Source organism: Bubalus kerabau, chromosome 6 (assembly GCF_029407905.1).
Source record: "Bubalus kerabau isolate K-KA32 ecotype Philippines breed swamp buffalo chromosome 6, PCC_UOA_SB_1v2, whole genome shotgun sequence".
Lineage (NCBI taxonomy): Eukaryota > Metazoa > Chordata > Mammalia > Artiodactyla > Bovidae > Bubalus > Bubalus kerabau.
The window spans coordinates 80316184-80336663 of NC_073629.1; the positions used below are offsets into that span (position 1 = coordinate 80316184).

General features: G+C 40.7%; 1 protein-coding gene across 5 annotated transcripts; it reads right to left on the reverse strand.

Annotated features, from left to right (window-relative positions):
- Positions 1-9431: 9431 nt before the first annotated feature.
- On the reverse strand, positions 9432-20221 carry LEPROT (leptin receptor overlapping transcript). Of its 5 annotated transcripts, none has more exons than XM_055585562.1 (4): positions 20095-20221; positions 14919-14994; positions 13706-13892; positions 9432-11147 (listed from the first exon to the last, which is right to left on the reverse strand). In XM_055585562.1, exons 1-4 carry the CDS (start codon positions 20108-20110, stop codon positions 11031-11033), a joined length of 396 nt encoding a protein of 131 aa, XP_055441537.1. In that variant the 5' UTR covers positions 20111-20221; the 3' UTR covers positions 9432-11030. The 5 variants fall into 5 exon arrangements, with proteins under 5 accessions (XP_055441537.1, XP_055441535.1, XP_055441534.1 ...); XM_055585560.1 differs by lacking the exon at positions 20095-20221 and adding an exon at positions 17458-17637; XM_055585559.1 differs by lacking the exons at positions 9432-11147; positions 20095-20221 and adding exons at positions 13017-13254; positions 17458-17748.
- Positions 20222-20480: the final 259 nt, after the last annotated feature.

A 20480-nucleotide genomic window follows, 5' to 3' on the forward strand; every position in this document is an offset into this window, starting at 1 on the left:
TATCAAATTTAAAAGTGCTCTTTAAAAAAAAATTACTATTTATGTATTTGGCTGGGTCGGATCTTAGTTGTGGCACACAGGATCTTCAATCTTCATTGCAGCATATGGGATCTAGTTCCCTGACCAGAAATCCAGCCCAGTCCCCTGCATTAGCAAGCACAGAGCCTCAGCCACTGGATCAGCAGGGAAGTCCCAAAAGTGTTCTTATTATAAAGCTACACATTTTTTAAATGTAGTACCAGACCCAGGTGGCTCAGTGGTAAAGAATCAGCCTGCCAGTGCAGGAGATAGAGGTTCCATCCCTGAATTGGGAAGATCCCCTGGAGAAGGAAATGGCAACCCACTCCAGTATTCTTGCCTGGGAAATCCCATGGACAGAAGAGCGTGTCAAGCTATAATCCGTAAGGTCACAAAGAGTTGGAAACTCCTGAAGCAACGGCACGCAAGCACACCAGTTCAGGAAGAGATAAGTCAAAAAGAAAAAGTGAAAGTGAAAGTCGTGTCCGTCCGACTCTTTGTGACCCCATGGACTATACATACAATCCATGGAATTTTCCAGACCAGAATACTGGAGTGGGAAGCCTTTTCCTTCTCCAAACGATCTTCCCAACCCAGGGATCAAACACAGGTCTCCAGCATTGCAGGTGGATTCTTTACCAGCTGAGCCACAAGGGAAGCCCAAGAATACTGGAATGGGTAGCCAGGGGATCTTCCTGAACCAGGAATCGATCTGGGGTCTCCTGCATTGCAGGCGGATTCTTTACCAACTGTGCTATGACGGAAGCCCAAATCAAAAAGAACAGAAGAGAAAATTCTAGACACAAACTTTTGTTGTTCAGTTGCTAAGTTGTGTCCAACTTTTTGTGACCCCATGGACTGTAGCCCAGCCAGACTCCTCTCTCCATGGGGTTTCCCAGGCAAGAATGCTGGAGAGGGTTGCCATTGCCTTCTCCAGGGGATCTTGCTGACCTAGGGATCAAACTCACATCTCCTGGCATATACACCATTGGCACATGTATTCTTTATCACTGAGTCACCTGGGAAGCCCCAGAAATAAGCTAGGTTGATATAAAGTTTTACTATATGTTAAAAGTGATATTTGAAATTAAATCATTTAACCAACTTACTAGCCAATGGAGCTACCTAGCTAAAAATATCAGGAGAAATACTCTTGGTTGATATTATTTACCAGAGTAAATTCTAAGTGAATGAATGAAGCTATGATAGCTCTAGGAGGGAATATTTTCCTTCTCTTAGAGTAGAGGAGACATTTCTAGGAATACATACAAATTCAAATTTTTAGGAAAAAGTAATATCTTTGGCTACACAAAATTCAGAAAATTCTACAGGTAGGAAATTCACAGGACTATCTCTTGCTAGTCTTTTATATGATACCATCTGATTAAAAATATACATATGTAATATAAAAGACAGTGTTTAGAATCTTAGTATGTAAAGAACTCTTACAAATCAATAAAAAAGATAAATGTCCTAAAAGACATGTAGGCAATTCATAAGAGAGCAAGGTTTTAGAAAAAAAAGTATGAAAAAGAATTCAACATCACCAGTTTCTAAATATACAATTTTATTGTATTTTAAACATTCAATTAAAAATAACAATGAAGTTGGAGTGGTTTTTTTTTTCTGAACAAGTTAGCAATTCTGTTAAAATATAAAAGCATATTTTTTTGGCAGGGGGCAGAGCAGTCTCAAGAACTGCTGAGCAGGAAGATGCTTTGGCATCATGAAACATGTGTTTACTCTTCAACCCAACTTTGCACTTCTAGAAAAGCATCTTAAAGAGCTAATTAAGGATCTGCACAAAGATTGACTCCTCCCTCACATCCACACAGCTCTCTTTCTCATCTCCTTTAGGTCTGAACTCAGATGCCTTTTTCACAGTGAGGTCTATGTCACCCAGTCTAACATTGCAAGGACCCACATACTACTTATACCCCTCTCCTTCTGTATTTTCACCCATGGCACCTGTCATATCATGTATTTTGTTTTTATCTAGCGTTTAATTTTCTTTTCCCACTGAAATGTGAGTCCTATGTATGGCCAGAGACAGTCCTACATTTTATGGCTCCTGACACATGATTTGGGGGTTCTCCTTTTAAAAAGAAGTGTTTTCCAAAAAAATCACATTTTAATCTGATAAATAAAATAAATACTATAAAATCTAGAAAAATGATGATGCTGGTAAATTAAAGCTCAGCATTTGAATTGTTTTATTATTGGCTGGATTTCTAAAGATATTCCTAAAGGCAAGTATGGGAATAACTGATGCACCTTCACTTTTTCTGTAGTTCAAAACGTTCATCCACTCATTCATTATGTTTTGCAGATTACTAAAGTACAGTTCACACACCATAATATGCATTTCAAGAGTCCAGTTCAGTAGTTGATAGCATAGTCAACAAGGTGTTCAAACATCACCACAATCAATCTAGAATATTTTCATCACCCAAGGTAAGTCTGCACCGTACTTTTCAGGTGATAGACATTGAGGTTGCTTCCTCTTTTCATTTGTTTGTTTGACTTTTTGTTTTCTGTGTTTTCTTATTGAGATGAAATTTACCTTCTGCACAATTCACCTTTTCAAAGTGTGTAGTCCACTGGTTTCTAGTATATTCAAAAGCTGTGCAACTATTGCAACTAATTCCCCACCATTTTCATCACCCCAAAAAACTAGCCCATACGCATGAGCAGTCATTCCTCATTTCCTCTTCCCTCAGCCCCTGGCAACTACACATCTACACTGTTTCTATGGCTTTGCTTATTCTGGATATTTCATACAGATAGAATTAAATTATATGTAGGCTTTTGTGACTTTTTCCCCACTTAACATGATGCTTTCAAGTTTTATCCATGTTGTAGCATTTATTGATACTTCCTCTCTTTTTATGGCTGAAAACTATTCCATTTTATGGATAGACTACTGTATCCATTCATCAGTTAATAGACATTTGGATTGTTTCCACTTTGGGGCTATTATGAATAATGCTGCTATGAGCATTTGTATACAAGTTTTTGTGTGATATATGTTTTCATCTTTCTTGATATATGCCTAGTAATTGATTTGCTGGGTCAGATGGCAACTCAATGTTTAACACCTTGAGGAACTTTCAAAATTTTCTATAGTGGCTACACCATTTTACATTCCCACCAGCAATTTACAAGGGCTCTGACTGTATCCTATCCTTGTCAACACTAGTTACTGCCTGTCTTTTTGTTTCTAGCCATTCTAGTGGGTGTGAAATGAAAGCTCATATTGGTTTTCGATTTCCATTTCCCTGATGTCTAGTGATGTTGAGCATCTTTTCATGTGCTTATTGGCCATCTGCACATCTTTGGAGAAATACCTGTTCAGAAGCTTTGTCCATTTCTCAACTGGATTGTCATTTTACTATTGAAGTGGGATGAGAAGTCAGTGGAGCAGAGGGATAACTTGATCTGATTTACATTTTACAGGTTGACTCTTACGGCTCTGTTGAAACTAGTCTGAAGTGGGGTGGGGAAGGACAAAAGCAGGGAGACCAGTTAGGAAGCCAGAGCAATAACCCAAATAAGACCATAGTGACTTGAACCATTGGTAGTAGCAAGAATATAAGACATGTTTTGATGCAGGATACATTTTGAAGATAGAAGCAACATGATTCCCTGATGGAGTACCTGGGAGATGTGCAGTAATGAGATGTTTTGAAATACTCCAGATCTTTTGTTCTGGAGAAACAGGAATAATAGGAAGTGTCAGGAGCTTTGATTCTGGACATGCTAAGTTTGAGATGCCTGTTAAGCATCCAAGTAGAGAGATGATATTGGCAGTCAGATGCACAGTTCTGGGATTTAGTGAAGTCTGGGCTAGAGAAACACGCATGAGTCAGCTGCTTAGAAAGGTAACTAAAGCCAGGAAATAGCATGAGATCATCAAGTCTGATACAGAATAGAAAAGATTTTTGCTGAACAAATGATGTTTACTATTTATCTATGATTTACATATATAGGTGTTATAAAAGCGCCTAGCACTAGCAACCTACTCTAGTATTCTCGCCTGGGAAATCCCATGGACAGAGGAGACTGGTGGGCTATAGTCTCTGGGGTTGCAAAGAGTCAGACATGACTTAGTGACTAAATGATAAAGGCAGTATAAATTTCACATTAGATTTGTGGGAAGTATATTAATCCTGTAGCTACTTATGCCTCTAATTAGCTTTCATAAATATGTTTTATGTGACATCTCACATTCATCTGTCAAAGGTGGGGTCCAAATAGTCTCATCTTCACACAGCCTGTGTACCTGTCCTATAATCTCAATTTCCACTTATTGATGAGCTACAGAAAAAGAGGAGATAAATATTGATGTTAGTTGTTTAGGGGGACCCTTGGTTTCAGAGCTTCTAACTAAATGGCCTCAGAATGACAGAAAACATCCATAAAAGGGGACACAGTCACAAGCAGAGTAGATTACAGAGGTGTAATCTAAGGTGTAGATTAAGTTCATTTGACTCATTTTCATCAGCTGCAAGTGGATTTTAACAAGAGCATCACCAAGAAACCTCAAATGGTTAGGCTGCAGCAATGATAGAACTGCTGGAGAATTCTGGATTTGTCAGCAGAACAAGCATAATTTTGGGGGCAGAGCAGTAAAAATCATGAAATTTTACAGAATGTGGTAACAAAATTTGTTTTTCAACTGCAGATGACATTAAAGTATTGAGACAGAAGCATAGATGTACATTTGTGCTTTAAATTATTAAATGAAATAATTATCCAGATAAGATCGAATTGATAGTCTTATTATTTAATTATTCTGAGGATAGAAAGGGAATGAGCAACTTTTAATTTAATAATATCTAGTAATTAATTTGGAAGTATACAAAACAGCTGTAACTATTCAAGTTTAATAGACAAGTCAACAGTAGCTCATCACTATTGATTTATTTATGCCAAGTCTTCAAGTGTGTCCTTTTCTAAGTGAGTAATTTCAAAGATTAAGACCACTTTGCCTATATGCTCAGTATTGAAGATGAATCCTTATTCCAAAGTGAAAATGAAAGCTGCTCTGTCGTGTCCGACTCTTTGCAACTCCATGGACTCCATGGAATTCTCCAGGCCAGAATACTGCAGTGGGTAGCCTTTTCCTTCTCCAGGGGATCTTCCCAATCCAGGGATCGAACCCAGGTCTCCCACATTGCAGGCAGATTCTTTACAGCTGAGCTACCATGGAAGTGGTCATCTATTAATTTGTACTGTGCTTCATAACTACAGGGAAATGAATTGAAATTTATTTTCTACCAAGTTACACTTTTTTAAAATGTGGGGAAATGCTTGAAATTTAAACTCTTTGTAACTTTCATTTGTTTTAAAAAGCTGGTGTTTTCTACTTCTGCAAAAACAAAGAAAAGATGAAACTTGACTGATAACCTAAATAGAGATTTTTGAGAGCCATTGTAGGAAGAAAAGAAAATAACTTACAAATTATAATTACTGGATACTGGACAAAACATTTTTATTTACATTTAACTAACAAAAATAATAGGCAGGCATTAAAAAAAAAATCTCAAGACAGAAGATACTATGTTTAAATAGCAGGTACATGATTTCTCCAGACGCATCAATTCTCAGTCCCAGAGGAGGTCTCTCAAAGCACCCAGCATGTGTTTTTGAATGAAGATGCATGTGTTCAATCCCTTGAACCAGAAAGGCTTCCTTGGGAACTGTTTTTCTCTTACGGGCATTTTATAGTTATGTTGGTATTACCCAATTTCTATTAAGAATTTAATTTCATGCTTAGTTTGATAATGCAATGAAATAGCTAGCTCAGTTTCTTTATAATCTAACTGCTTCAATCCACCTTGAAAACATCAGATCGTCCCCAAATGCTTTGTGTATAAGGGGGACACATTACTCCTTAAGTGGTACTTAAGAATGTGTGCATTCTTTTATGCAGTGCACAAAACAACTCTATAGAATACGTACAGCACTATTTTCAAGTGTTGACTTTTTCTTTCTTTTTCAATACAGCAAATTCTTGATTAACTATGCCCCACATACCCAGCTCCAGCCCTGGAATGTTAGCAAAACTGTAACTAGGAACTGGAGTTCTCCCAGTTACACATGTTCCTGAATAAATATAGGAACATGTTACACATGTTCCTAAATAAATATAAATAATATTTATTTATATTTATTTAAATATAAATAAATATAGCCTACAATAAATATAGGCTCAAAACTAGTCAAATTCTCCAAATTTGATTAAGATTATCCAAACAAAAAACTTGGAAAAGAAATCTGCTGGTCTCCTGTCCAAATATAATGCATCCCATGGTAGTAATACAATATAAGAATTTTTGTTTAATAATGTACATAAAAGTCTTTGTTCAACTGTAAATGACAAGCTTTATTTTAAAGGAAATCATCCTCGGGCAACCCTGCTGGAGGAAAGAAAAAAAGAGAAAAAGAGATTCATCCTCATCATATGTATATAACTGCATTCTAAAGCAGTCTTGGGGATTTTTCACATCAAGTTTGGGGTCATGTGTCACTGCTCTACTCCAGGAGCATGGCCACATGAAAGCAGATTGCAATGCATGAGTCATTATGCACTTGGATTTTTGGAAATAAGGTACTTCATGAGGAAGAATGTCAAAAGAACATTTAAACACACAACTTATATTCATCTACAGAAATACTGATTTCCCAGTTGTGAGTTAATTACAATACTTGGAAAATGCTAAAATCCTCATAAATATTTTGGGTAAATTATGGTGCAAAATCTGAATTTTGCAAACTTTGAAAAGGCACGTTTTCATGACATCTCCTAAGCATTTCTGAGAGCCTAAAGCTATTAACTTCATGAAAACTTTTCAATCTCTAGAAAGGTCTTCATCAGGAAGATACCCCAGAGGTAGATTTCTGGGGGACCATAAGAAAAATCTGCAGGTTCCTAAGTGGAGGAAAAGAAACGACTATGAAATGTGGGACCAACTGAGAACTCACCCTGAGGAAGGGATGATGTGTGATGGGGTGGCTCAAAATATCACATGCTTCTATAAACCACTGGAGTACTTTCTACACTTTACTTTGAAACATTACCATCTCTGCAAATGGGTTCCAAGGCACACCCTTGTAACAATGCAGCTGCAGCCTTACGTGGTAACTGCACTGGGCAGGCATGGATGTGTTCCAGATGTCGGGAAAATAATCACCATCCTTCATTCTCTCTAGGGAAGAGCATGAGCAGGCCACTTTCCCCTTACACATCCCAAGATGTCAGCACTACCAAGAAAACTGATCGGTAGGAGTAGAACGGTGGGTGACTTTGGAATATGAAGAACCTCAGGATATGGGGCCGACTAGGAGGATGCCTCTGAGCCAGGAGAGGAGGCCAGCCAACATCACAGGTTTAATGGACCCCAAAGGCCGAAGAATTGATGCTTTTGAACTGTGGTGTTGGAGAAGACTCTTGAGAGTCCCTTGGACTGCAAGGAGATCCAACCAGTCCATTCTGAAGATCAGCCCTGGGATTTCTTTGGAAGGAATGATGCTAAAGCTGAAACTCCAGTACTTTGGCCACCTCATGCGAAGAGCTGACTCGTTGGAAAAGACTCTGATGCTCGGAGGGATTGGGAGCAGGAAGAGAAGGGGACGACAGAGGATGAGATGGCTGGATGGCATCACCGACTCGATGGACATGAGTCTGAGTGAACTCCGGGAGTTGGTGATGGACAGGGAGGCCTGGCAGGCTGCAATTCATGGGGTTGCAAAGAGTCGGACACGACTGAGCGACTGAACTGAACTCAAAGGGCATTAGGGGATAGATAAGACTGCAAAAATCAAAGTGAGAAAGACCCTGTTCTTGGGAAAGGAGGTGGAAATTCACACTTCCTTTCCTTCAAACTGCTCACAGTGAGGCAGGAGATAGATGGGCCCCCAACTGAACAATCTTTCCCCTATGGACGAAACTTCGTAATAGCAAAAGCTCCATAAAAGCTTTTATGGATGATGAAGGAGGCTGAGCCCTGCCCAGACAAGACATAAAAAGACCACATACTTCTCATTCTTGAAGTGAAGGACACCTCCCTGACTACACAAGGCTCCTTGGAGGTCAAAAAGGGAGAGGGCATCACCTCATAGTAAGTGATGCTGGCTACCCATAGGCCTCTTCACTAGAATTCATCTTGACTAAGAGATGAGCACACACACATGGGAGGACCTGAGACATATCAACATGGACTAAAGAAGTGGGCAAGTCAAAATGATTAGCCACAGGAAAACTGGCAGAAATGCCCCATAAAAGTGATCCATACCACCACGAGGGCATGACTCTCTGAGCCCACCTGTGTGTCTATCCACACATACTGGACTCTTTTTCCTAAGAAACACTTTGTTTCACTACTTTCTATCTTTGTGGGAATTGTTTTTCTAAAAGCCAAAGGGCCAAGGCCTTGTCACTGAGCACTAGTCTAGTGACTAGGATTCCATGTTCTCATCCTCCACAACCTGACCTCAATCTCTGGCCAGGAACCAAAGCCCTGCTTCAGGCTGCTGCAGACCAAGGCCACTCGAGATCAGCACGACCCCAGTGCCAAGACCCAAATCTCAGGCAGGTACCTTGAGTATTAAATGTCAGCTATGTTAGGGTTTGGCATTCCTAATATTGTTTCTGTGGGAAAAGCGTTTCAAAATGTAAGCCAGTTGTTTAGAACATGATAGAAAATTTCTTTTCTGGGCAATTCTTTATGTGCATTCTCAGTTTTAGAATATTATTAATGTGCTTTGAATTTCCAAAATATATTGTAATATATAAAGGGGGAAAAAAATGAACTTTTTATAAGGATGAAAAAAGTGCCAAAAATTTGGGTTACCAAGATGAAACTTTTGTACCATACATTCATACCAAGCAATACTTCTTACCGACATTTATTTCTTAAATAATACTGAAGTTTATTACTTAAATGACACTTAGGTGCTGCAGAATAAATGCCCGTTTCAGACACTTAGCAAATCCAATAACCTATCATTTCAATAAACCATTCCATTAGTAGCCACATTAGTGTTTCCAACACATTAGTCTTTCCATTCCACAAATACTCTACCTGAAGGACTTTATATCATTCTGGAAATATAATCAAGAAGCAATGCTGGAAGACTACACATTAAAGCTACACTGGTTATTTAAAATGTGTATAAGCAACAAAGGAACTTTTGCAAAATGTAGTATTAACAGTATCTCCATCTTAGGAAAAGAAAAGCTATTACAAGCCAACTACACATCCAAAATGGTACCTTACGACTTATTGCTATTATTCTAATGCAGGACAGATTATTGCTTAAAACTGCACATTTCAGAACACCAAGAAACTTTCATTGTTTTGGTTACCATTTATGCAAATCAACATCAGAATAAAGACTTTCAGTTAAACTTTTGTGTTAAAAGTGAAGTTTATTACAATACAGTAAGTGCAAATGTTATTAAAAATGCTGGTTAAAATCATAAAGTGTCTATACAATTTTTCTAGTATAAATATCGGAAATAACAACTTTAACAATTCTGTAAGTACACAGTACATTGAAAACACAAAATCACGCACAAGGCTAAATATCACTGCACATTATCATTTTAGGTATCACTCTTCTGATCCCAACATCATTCCAGAATACAAAGGGGTTACAAACATCAAGGTTTCAGTGTTTTGAATGTATGTCAGTTATCACACATTAATAATGCTTTAAAATCATTGCTTATATTCTAATCAAGTGGTTCTAGTTCCAATAATCCCTTTTCTCGATAGGTCTTGGACAAAAGTTGAGCTAGAAAAACTGTGATTACAGAACCTAGCATCACATTCTCAATGATTCATTTAAAACTAGCATAAAGTGTTATTAAAAGCCCTATAGGACATGGAGGACAATAAGTACATCACATGTAAATACAATTAAGCAGCTTACCCTCTGCTTGCTTACTTGGCTCCATGTCTCTGTAGAAAGGAGAAGCTGAGCCATAAAGAAGTGCGGGCCAATCAGAACTGCTGGGAGTGTGTTTTGGGGGGCTTAGGGAGACTGGTGAAGGTGGGGGGAAACAGCACAGAGAAATAATTGGGGAGAAATGTCAGACTATAAAGGGAAATTAAACAGTATTACTTGTCCACTCCTCCCCATCCTGCTGAAGCAGGGGACAGCTCCAGTCCAGCCTCCATCCACTGTCTCCCAGCAGGGGCTCTGTTCCCCTCCACTGTGAAGACAGCATTTGCTTTTCAGACAATGTGAAGCCATGGCTGTTCGCTATTGAGAACACTTCACAAACCTGAGGAACAGCCTATAAATTATAGGTTTGGACACTGCACAAACATCAAGGAGAATATGAACTAGGCCTCAACATGAGGGGAAGGGGAAACAGCTTTTACAAGCCGCTAATGCCCACACAGGCTAAGTGGTTCCGCCAAGGGGACGGCAATGCTTATTTCTTCATGAACATGTTTCTCAAACTTTCATGTGCATAGGATTCACTTGGGATCTCACCAAAGCGCGCTGGGTTGGGGCTGGGGCCACAGGTTCTGCATTTGTAGTTAAGCTCCTATGGACCACACTTTGAGAAGCAAGAGTCTGCAACACAAAGAGGGGGCCACCTCCTTCTCTCTGGGCCACGAGTATATGTTGGAAGTCCTGAGGAGAGCTGAGATAACCCCAGTGTTATGGACCCACCCAAGCACATCCCTGGGCTGCAGTTGGAGATGTGGCACACTGAGTGGGAAATGTACGTTAACATATTTTCTGACAGCACCATACTATTGACTATATGAACAGCCGAACAACGTAACTCAACTTGAGTGAATGGAGAAGTCTACTCGTTGGGAATAAAACTAACCTTTTCCCCATGTAGTCCTCCTTAAAGTGATTACATGATTACAAAGGTATAAAAAACCAGCGTATTAAATTTCATAGTAAAAGGCCACATGTGCACACATATACATACAGCATGGATTCTAAGAAATTAAATGCATTTTGTCAGGATAAAGCACGGGCTACCACTGCTCCCAGCTAAAATCATCTCCTCTTCCAAATACAAGGAAGAAACCTTGAATTGTAAGGAAAATCACTGCATTGCCTGCCAGCACCAGGCCACAGGCTCCCCATTTGATCTGAAACACAAGAGGATTAAAAAGAGGATTAAATCTTTACTTTATATTGTACTCTTTGCAAACATATTATTTTCTGCATCAGAAACAACCAATGAAATACTAAATAAAACTGCTAAAAAGCTTAACAATGTAATAGGCAGGAGACAGTGAACAATTCAGTAATTAGTCCAATCACTTTATGACGCTTGTTAATTAAGTCTGGTATCATCCTTAACATTTTCCCCATTAGACATACTTTTCTACATGTTTTCATGAGACAATGACTGCCTTCAGTAAAATACACAAAGCAAGATTAGAAAGGGTCCAATTACAATATTGGTTACTGGAAGTCCTGGATAGATTGCCTTTTTTCATGAAAATAGGAATTAGAGAGTTACAGACTGATTTGTTTCTTTTCCAGGCAAAAGATTTTAAATAATACTCGGGATGCAACTAAAAAGAGCTTTCCAGCGTGGCAGATGGTTTTCCAGAGGCACAGTTGGGGATGAGAGTACCCTCTAGTGGGCATAATTTTGTTTTAACAAGCGGAGAACATCAGTGAAAATTTTTTCATAAAACATGATGCAGCATTTGAAAGGTAAAAATAGAAATCCTTAGAGAAAAATTTAAGAAGTACTAGTCTAAGGCACAAGAGGGATAAGATCATGACAATCTTACATTGAAAAACCTTCCATGCTTCTGTTATCTAAAAAGAGTTCAAACTGGCCTGGCATTCCAGACCTTCCCCAGTCAGGCTTCCCCAGCCTTTCTAGCCTCAATCTCAACCTCTCCCTTTTTGCTCCATCATTTCGGACTACTCTTTAGTCCATACTTTCCATTTTTGCATTTGAGAACCATTCCATATGATTGTCTTTTCTACTTTAATCAAAGTAGTATTTATCCATAGAAGCCACACCAAGTACCAGATGTAATTTCTCGCTTCTTGGTGCACCTATGGCATTCTGATCATGTTTTAATGACCACATATAGTACACTTATACTATACTTACCCATCAGGCTAATTTCTGTTCTCTTTTGAGAACAGAGACAGTATCTAGTTCTTATTCCGAGTGCCCTACAAATAGCATATGCTCTGTTTACTGTATGAATAAATAGCACTTGTGTAGGTCTGATATTCAACGTCCCAAATAAGAGTCTCATGAAATTGAAACAGTATGTAATTGGGGAAATAAAAGCAAACAGTATGGAAGACAGTGAATATCAAAGAACTGAATAAATTATTCCCATAATGTGTATTTTGGAGATAAAATCTTTATATTGGATACTGATTAAATAAAGTGCATATTTATGGCAAGACAAGAAAAACCTAAACATAAAATTTTCTCTTCTTGTTCAGGCCTCCTCCCTCCCCTTTGTGTACTTTGCATTTGTATTAACCAGACCTCCTTAGGAGATAACATTGCTTCTTAACATTCCTTCCTAATCTCATAAACGTCATAACTGCTTAGGAGATAATCTTCCTTCTTAATGATGTAGTGGGCCATGATGACCCACTGCTCACTTTATACATGCCAATCTGGATTGTGTAAATGGCCAATAGTATGCCATCTGACATATAACCATTTGTCTCTAAAACTTATGTAGCTGTGGTTTGATCTCTTACAGAAGGAACAGTCATCTCCCAGGGTATGATCCTCAGGTTGGGGGAAATAAAATTTTCTATTTCTTTGATTGAGTGAGTGAGTCATTAATTTTCTCATTGACAATATGAAGATGTCATATTACTCACTGTATCTTCCAGTAGCTATATAGTTTTCCCTCAATATGTAACTATTGTGTTGAGAATTATGTCCATGATCCTATTTGCAGGAGAAGAATTGGGTATGATGTTGTGATTTATATTAAAAAATATATATTTGATCAGTCCCCATATTCTGCAAAGAGCTTCTAAAATCCTTGCAACTTCGTAAGTGATGAGAGTGACTATTTTTATGGTGGAAACCTCTGATTTATAGCCAGTCAGTCAGAAGCATGGGTAACAACCTGGACTTGTGATTGGCATCTGAAGAGGGAGGTAGTCTTGTGGGACTGAGCCCTGAACCAGTAGCATCTGTTGCTGTCTCCAGGTAGATGGAATCAGACTTGAGCTGAATTGTAGGATACTCACCTGGTGTGGAAGAATTGCTCCTTAATGGTATAGGGAACAACCCCACCCCCACCCCCCGCCACCACACACACACATAAACACACTGGAATTAGGTGACCAGGACCCCTTTTGACATTTATTTTGGAACTAGAAAAGTATTGCTACATGAGACTCTAGATTGCCCTACAAGAAGAGGCAAGGATTTCAGAATAATTCCAGAAAATAGCTTACAACAGAAAAAGCAAGAAATCACTTGGTCTGGCTAAAAATCGCAAGAGGAACAAAGAAAGCATTCTGAAAGTATGCGCAAGATACTGATAGGTAGATCTAAATCAGGGGAATACAGAAACTAAAAATATGTCTGGCTTTGAGTATTAAGTCTAAGCAGTGGAAATGAAACTGTGGTTCCAGACACAGGCCTGTGAAGTAACCTCGGCGATAGCTGGGCAAAACAATAGACAACAAGACTTACCACAGACACACGAGCAAGAATAACAGGAAATCCAAAGGCAGAAACAACAATTCCTGTAGTGAAAAAATAAGCCAGTTCCCGACAGGCACTACTTGTCGCATCGGAGTCATATGTTGCTCGTTTGGCAATGAAATGGGGGATGGGAGAGATGGCGTGGAAAACCAGGACAAACAAGGGCCAGTAAACGCTGTTGGTGGACCCAGGAGAAATCCAGAAGGAAGAGTTAGTCACATCGTAATTAAAGATACACTGCTGTTTCAAAGTTTATATTATTTTAAATGTCTAGGTCAACAATCATTTATTCAGTTGTCAACATTAGTGCATGAGATGATTATTTTCCAGGAACAGCTGAGTAGTAGTGATGATTAAAAATTACCAGTACATTAATATGCAGACAGCTTATACTGTGTTAAGAAACAATGACACAATGTAAAGTCTAGAATCTTCATGGTTTTCTGTGTTACTGAGCTGTAGTTTCTTTAGGGACAGAATCCTAACTTAGTCATCTTTGCTTTCCATATAGAACACAGCACAGTGCCTTGCACATGTTCATTCAGGAGAAATTATCTGAGTGTGCGCAGGTTGGAAACCTTTCCATTTCTTGGAGTAAAACTCAAGATTCCTTGCCCTGGACTACAAAACCTCACATGATCTGGCCAACTTCTTCCATTCATTCCGTGCCATCTTCCCTCATTCGCTTCATCTGTAGCCACATTAGCTTTTCTATTTCTTAAATACTCCCTCTGGAATGCCCTCTCCTGACTCATTGACCTGATAAACTTATTTATCCACAAAATCTCAGGTTAAGGACAACCTCTTCTATGCAGTCCTCCCTGACTTTACCAGGGAAACTCGGGTTCCCTTTCTCGAAGCTCTCACTGTACTTTGTACACATCTCTCCTGACTGGACTGCCTGCCCATCTCTCACTCATAACTAGAACTGCAAGCTCCCTGAGGACAGGATTGTGTCTCATCATTCTTGTATCCTCAGCTGGTCCAGAGGAAGTCTTCAATAAATTCTCATTAAATGAACACATCAATTTTGAAAAGAGCTTTTCTCTGTACAAATACAACTAACTAAGGGACTGGGTTTGTAATTTGGGCTTCATTAATTCATTCATTAGAGCTTGGTGCTAAATTGACCAAACTCTCTAACACCCATACTAATAGTGACAAAGATATAAAAAGAATAGTTCTTTCTGAAATAACTTACCCATAATCCTCTAAGGCACATCCCAGCATCAGAAAAGTCAGCCCAATAGCCCCACTGAAAGATAAGGCCACAAGAGCTGGGAAAAATAAAATCAAGAGTTATAGGTTCCAATGGTTATCAGGGACTGGGGGAGGGGGAGAGGAATGGAAGAAGGATTCTTCTGGGATGGATGAAATGTCCTGAAATTAGAAAGTAGTAATGGTTGTACAACCTTGTGTATATATTAAAAACCACTTAAAGAATTTTTAGAGTGTAAAGAATTTTACACTTTAAAAAGGCTAATTTTTGATATGTGAATGATACCTCAATTTTAAATTTTTTAACAAAAAAAATTGCTTATTTCATTGAAAGAGATTTACTTATTTCATTGGTTGATGTTACATTTGACTAGCAAATAGCCTATGTCTGCTACTCTTAAGTCTTCAGGTGGAGAAAGAGCTCAAGCCTTTCCAGTACTCAGCCCCTGTCTAATGTATGAATTCCCTAACACCCATACTAAGAGGCCAGACAGCCAGTTGATACAATACCAGTGAAGGGAAACTCACTATCTCCTGAGGCAGATATTTCATTCTGACAGTTTTCAAATGCTGAAAACCCTCTTTCCTTAAACTGTACCCCAAACGGTCTCCCTGTAATATAAACCCTTTGATCACTGTGCCTCCCCATACCACAGGGCTTCAAGTATTTGAAGATTACTTTCATGTCTTCATAGAAAATTCTTCCCAACTAGTAACCCCTGAATATCGATTCCCTGCATCTGTTGGACACTAATCTTTGAGGAGGTAGAAATGTGTTTGCTTTGTCCACTGCTGAGTGAGAGAATAACAGAATTGTTTAAAAAATCTTGCGCTGCTCTGGGTCACCAACATGGGTTCATGTTGGTAACTCTGTCACTGACTGGTTGTGTGACTGTGGTAGAAGCTGAACCTCCTTAAACCGGATTATTCAGCCGTAAAATGGGAATAATGATGCCAACTTATTAGGGAGTTTATGGGACTCAAATGAGATAATGTATATAAAGTGATTGGCAAAGGCAGGCGCTCAGTAAGCAAATACTGATGTAAGTATATGCTCATTTTAGCAACGGTCTTCGGTAAAGGTAGCAATCACAAGCAGAGGATACTGAATTACCTGAGTACTCCTCTGAAAAAAAATCCATAATATTCAAAATTAGTCACTAGGTAAACCAATTAACATTTTGATTGCTTCCTTTTACTTTAAGAGACAATCTGGGGAGACTTTTATAGAAAGATACCTAGGTGATTTTTAAAAACATCTAGGAGTATACAGATGTTAGAGGACAAGGAAGGACTATCAGTTTTATATATTTTTCCATTTAGTACATGTCACTTTTGGGGGGAAAAAAATGGACAAAAGTAACTTTTCCCATATTGTTTCACTACAGATGATCTTTTCCTCATTGGTTCTGTCCCCTGCCTGTGCCTAACCACCTGCACCATTCTGTCCTACAGGAGACCATTCAGAGCTATGAACCATAGACCTCTTCCTTCTGTTCTGGGACATCAATCACTCAAAGTTCACAACTGTATCTCCAATTGATGCTCTTTACCTCCTTTTCTTTTTCAGGAATTGCATCCTCAGCCATCTCTTAAACTTGGAGCTAACCAGAAATCCAAATTCACCTATCACTCCACACTCTTGCTGGGACACTGCATTCAACACAAAGCTCCCTGGTACCACAAGGACCCAGCTACATCTAATGCTGCAGTTTGAAGTAACTCCGAAGAACTCAGCCTGTACCTCCAACTCCAATCTGGATTTCTCTGGGTAGTCAACATAGAACTCAACTTCAACATGTGTAAAACTGAAACATCTCCCCTTCTCCCAAACACACACTTCTTCCTTTCCAAGGTTCTATCTTGAAAGATTAACACCAGCCCTACACTCCATTTTCTAGAAAATCAGTAAGTCAGGGTGACTCAATCTCCCAGACCTCACTCAAACCCACTGCAAAAGACTAAGTGATTATGTCCCCACTCCCCAAATTCATATATTAAATTTTAACATCCAGTGAGATGGTGGTAGGTGATTAGATCACGACAGGATTAGGACCCTTGTAAAGGGACTCCACAGAGCTTCCTAACCCCTTCTGTTGTGTGGGGACACAGCAAAAAGATATCTGTCCAGGAACCAGGAAGCAAGCCTTCACCAGACAACAAATCTGCTGGCACCTTGATTGTGGAGAACCCAGCATTTCAAACTAAGAAATAAACGTTATTTAAGCCACCCAGCTTATGGTATTTTTGTCCTAGCAGCCTTAAAGGATTAAGACAACCACCTCTTCTCTCGTGCCCTCAGCCCCTTATCATCTGTGTGCAGACCCTTGTCATCTCAGGCCCGCCTTCACCTCATGCCTCTTCCAATCTCTCCTCCGCACAGCAGACGGTGACCTCTCGAACATACAAAGCTGGTGTCACCTGCACAGTTGCTTTCACAGCCTATGAGCTGTTCTAGCACTGGAGGCGCACCTCTGCCCCGTCTCACATGTTCTCTCCATTAGAATCAACTCTGCCCTTACCCCAGTCCTTTGCCAGGTGAAGTCTTATTGATCCTTTTAGATTCAGAGCAAGGAATGCCTCTTTCGGGAGACTGGTCCTCTTCCTCCCTGGAGCAGGGTTTGGTAATGCCATCTGTATTAGTTTCCTAGACCTGCTATTAAAAATGCATCACAAACTGGGTGGCTTAGAAGAACAGAAATTTACTCTCTCATATCTAGAAAGGACATCTGCTCCCTCTGAAGACTCTAAGGGAAGAATCCTTCCTTGCCTCTTTTTAACTAGTGGCAGTTGACTGCCATCTCTGGTCCTCTCTAGCTCACAGTTGCATCATTCCAAGTTCTGCCTCTGTCCTCCTATGGTGTTCTCCCTATATTTATCCATGTCTCAATTTCCCTTTTCTTACAAGGACACTAGTCATTGGGTTGCTGCGGCTGCTGCTGCTAAGTCGCTTCAGTCATGTCCGACTCTGTGCGACCCCATAGACAGCAGCCCACCAGGCTCCCCCGTCCCTGGGATTCTCCAGGCAAGAACACTGGAGTGGGTTGCCATTTCCTTCTCCAATGAATGAAAGTGAAAGTGAAGTCACTCAGTTGTGTCCGACTCCTCGCGACCCCATGGACTGCAGCCTACCAGGCTCTTCCATCCATGGATTTTCCAGGCAAGAGTACTGGAGTGTGGTGCCACTGCCTTCTCCGAGTCATTGGGTTAGAGTCCAGCTAATCCGATATCATCCTAACTTGATTATATCTGCAAAGACCCTATTTCCAAATAAGGTCAAATTCACAGACACTGGGGAGCTGGAACTTGAATGTATTTATTTGGGGGATACAGTCAGCCTGCAATACCATCTTGGTCCTCACACTGTATCTGAGCACACCTTAGACATTTAAACAGTAACACAATTATTTCCAGCCCTGTCACACAATAACTGATCCCAAGCCTCAGGCACACAGCAGTCCTTCTTTAAGTTATATGTAAAAAACTTCCTTAGTCCTTTTCTATTTCATACCCTATCTTCTTTTTTTTTTAACTACAGTGCAATTTCTAACACATTCACACATAAACATTATTATTTGATAGTTTCCGGACACGACTAAACAAAGCGCAGTGGTGCTACTTCTTATCGGTTTTCTGCACTGGCTTCAGATGGAATATTACAAAATGCACACTGTCCAAGTAAATCATGTTTACTAAATTAATGCCAATTATAAAAGTCCACCAGAAGTAATTTTAAAATGTCTGCTAACAGTTTACACACTCAGATAAATGTCATAGCAAACACATGCATGTGTACAAATATACCCGTATGCATGTTTACAGCATATGTTGATTAACTAGAGAGGGAAGATCTTTGTGTACAAATTTCAAGGACAGGAGCTCCAACATGGAAACAAGTTATCCTACTCTATTCAAAAGATTAGACATCTAATGGGGTGGGTCCTACCACCTAAGGAAGCCTTCCAATAACCTCTCCCACTGCTGGCATTCCCCTTCATTCTGAAGGTACACAGATGAGGGAACTGGTGTTCTTGGTACCCCCTTTTTAAAAATCAACTGTCCCATGCAAAAACACTCACTGCACAAAGTGAAGTTGCTCAGTCGTGTCCGACTCTTTGTGATCCCATGGACTGTACCCTACTAGGCTTCTCAGCCCATGAAATTTTCCAGACAAGAGTACTGGAGTGCGTTGCCATTTCCTGCTCCAGAGGATCTTCCAGACCCAGGGATCGAACCCAGGTCTCACACATTGCAAGCAGACAGTTTACCGTCTAAGCCACCAGGGAAGCCCACTGCACAAAGACCTACTGTATAGCATAGGGAACTATATTCAATATTTTGTAATAACCTATAAGGGAAGAGAATCTGAAGTATATACGTGTGTGTGTGTCTGAATTGTTGTGCTGTACACCTGAAATTAACACGATATTGTAAATAAACTACATTTTTTTTTAAGTACTATACAAACACCACCTTCCTGTCTGCCCATAAAGGAATAAACACTGATGAAAGTAACGATAAAATCCCACCTAATCTACTCTGTACAATTAAGACAAATACAGCATTTCAGGGTGCTTTTCGCAGACACCCGCCTGCAGCCAACTCTGCCCAATTGTAAAAATCAATTTACACGACACGACAGATGTAAGGGTTCTAATGCCGAGAACACTGGAGACAGTGGCTCGTCTGGAAAAAGTAGGAAACTCGGCAAAGTGGCAGGAAAAGCGGGGAGAGGCGTTAGGGTGAACATGACGGGAAGTGAAAGCCCAGTTTAAAACCAGGCAGAGGAGGGGGTCGGAACTGCTTCCCGAGGAACTGGGAAGCAATCCGGGAGGTGATGCCCCACCCGGGGTAGCCGGTGATTCCCAGGGAAGGAATGCTCCAGGCGAGGGCTTCGCCTGCAGCGACCCGGACACGCCGGGTGAAAGAGTGAGGACTAGTAGCAGAAAAAGGCTGAGGTTCCCCAAAACACGCCTCCACCCGTACCCCAAGGAGCGAAGAGAGCAAGGGAACTCCTTCCCACCGGGAAAGGAGAAAATGATGGCACATCTGGGGAGGCCGTTTCCAGCCCACGCGCTAAAGGCGCAGCTCCAGGATTAGCCCAGAGCCAAGGCGGCGACCCCACCGCAGGACTAGCGAGCTAGGAACCTAGGATGTACCTTTAACGCCAGCCATGTCTCCCGAGCTGGGGCCGCGGCTGCTTCCGGCTTCCTGCCACGGCCCCAGCCCCGCCCGAGGCCGGGTCCAGGGCCGTACCTAGGCTCGCGACCCCGCCCCGCCTCCCAGAGCCCCGCCCCTGACGGCTCCGATCTCCCCAGGCCTAGCCACTCAGGGCCCCGCCCCTGCCAGTCCCCGCCCCCGCTACGCATAGCCACGCCCCTGCTCGTCTCTGCCCCCCACACTCAGAGCCCCGCCCCTGTCCCCGCCGCTCAGAACCCACCCAGACCAGACCGCATCTCCTCCCGCCCACCCAAGGAGATCCCCGCTCCTACCCACCCGTCACGCTGATGGGAGTGTACCGCAAACCCGCTTTCTCAGGATAGCG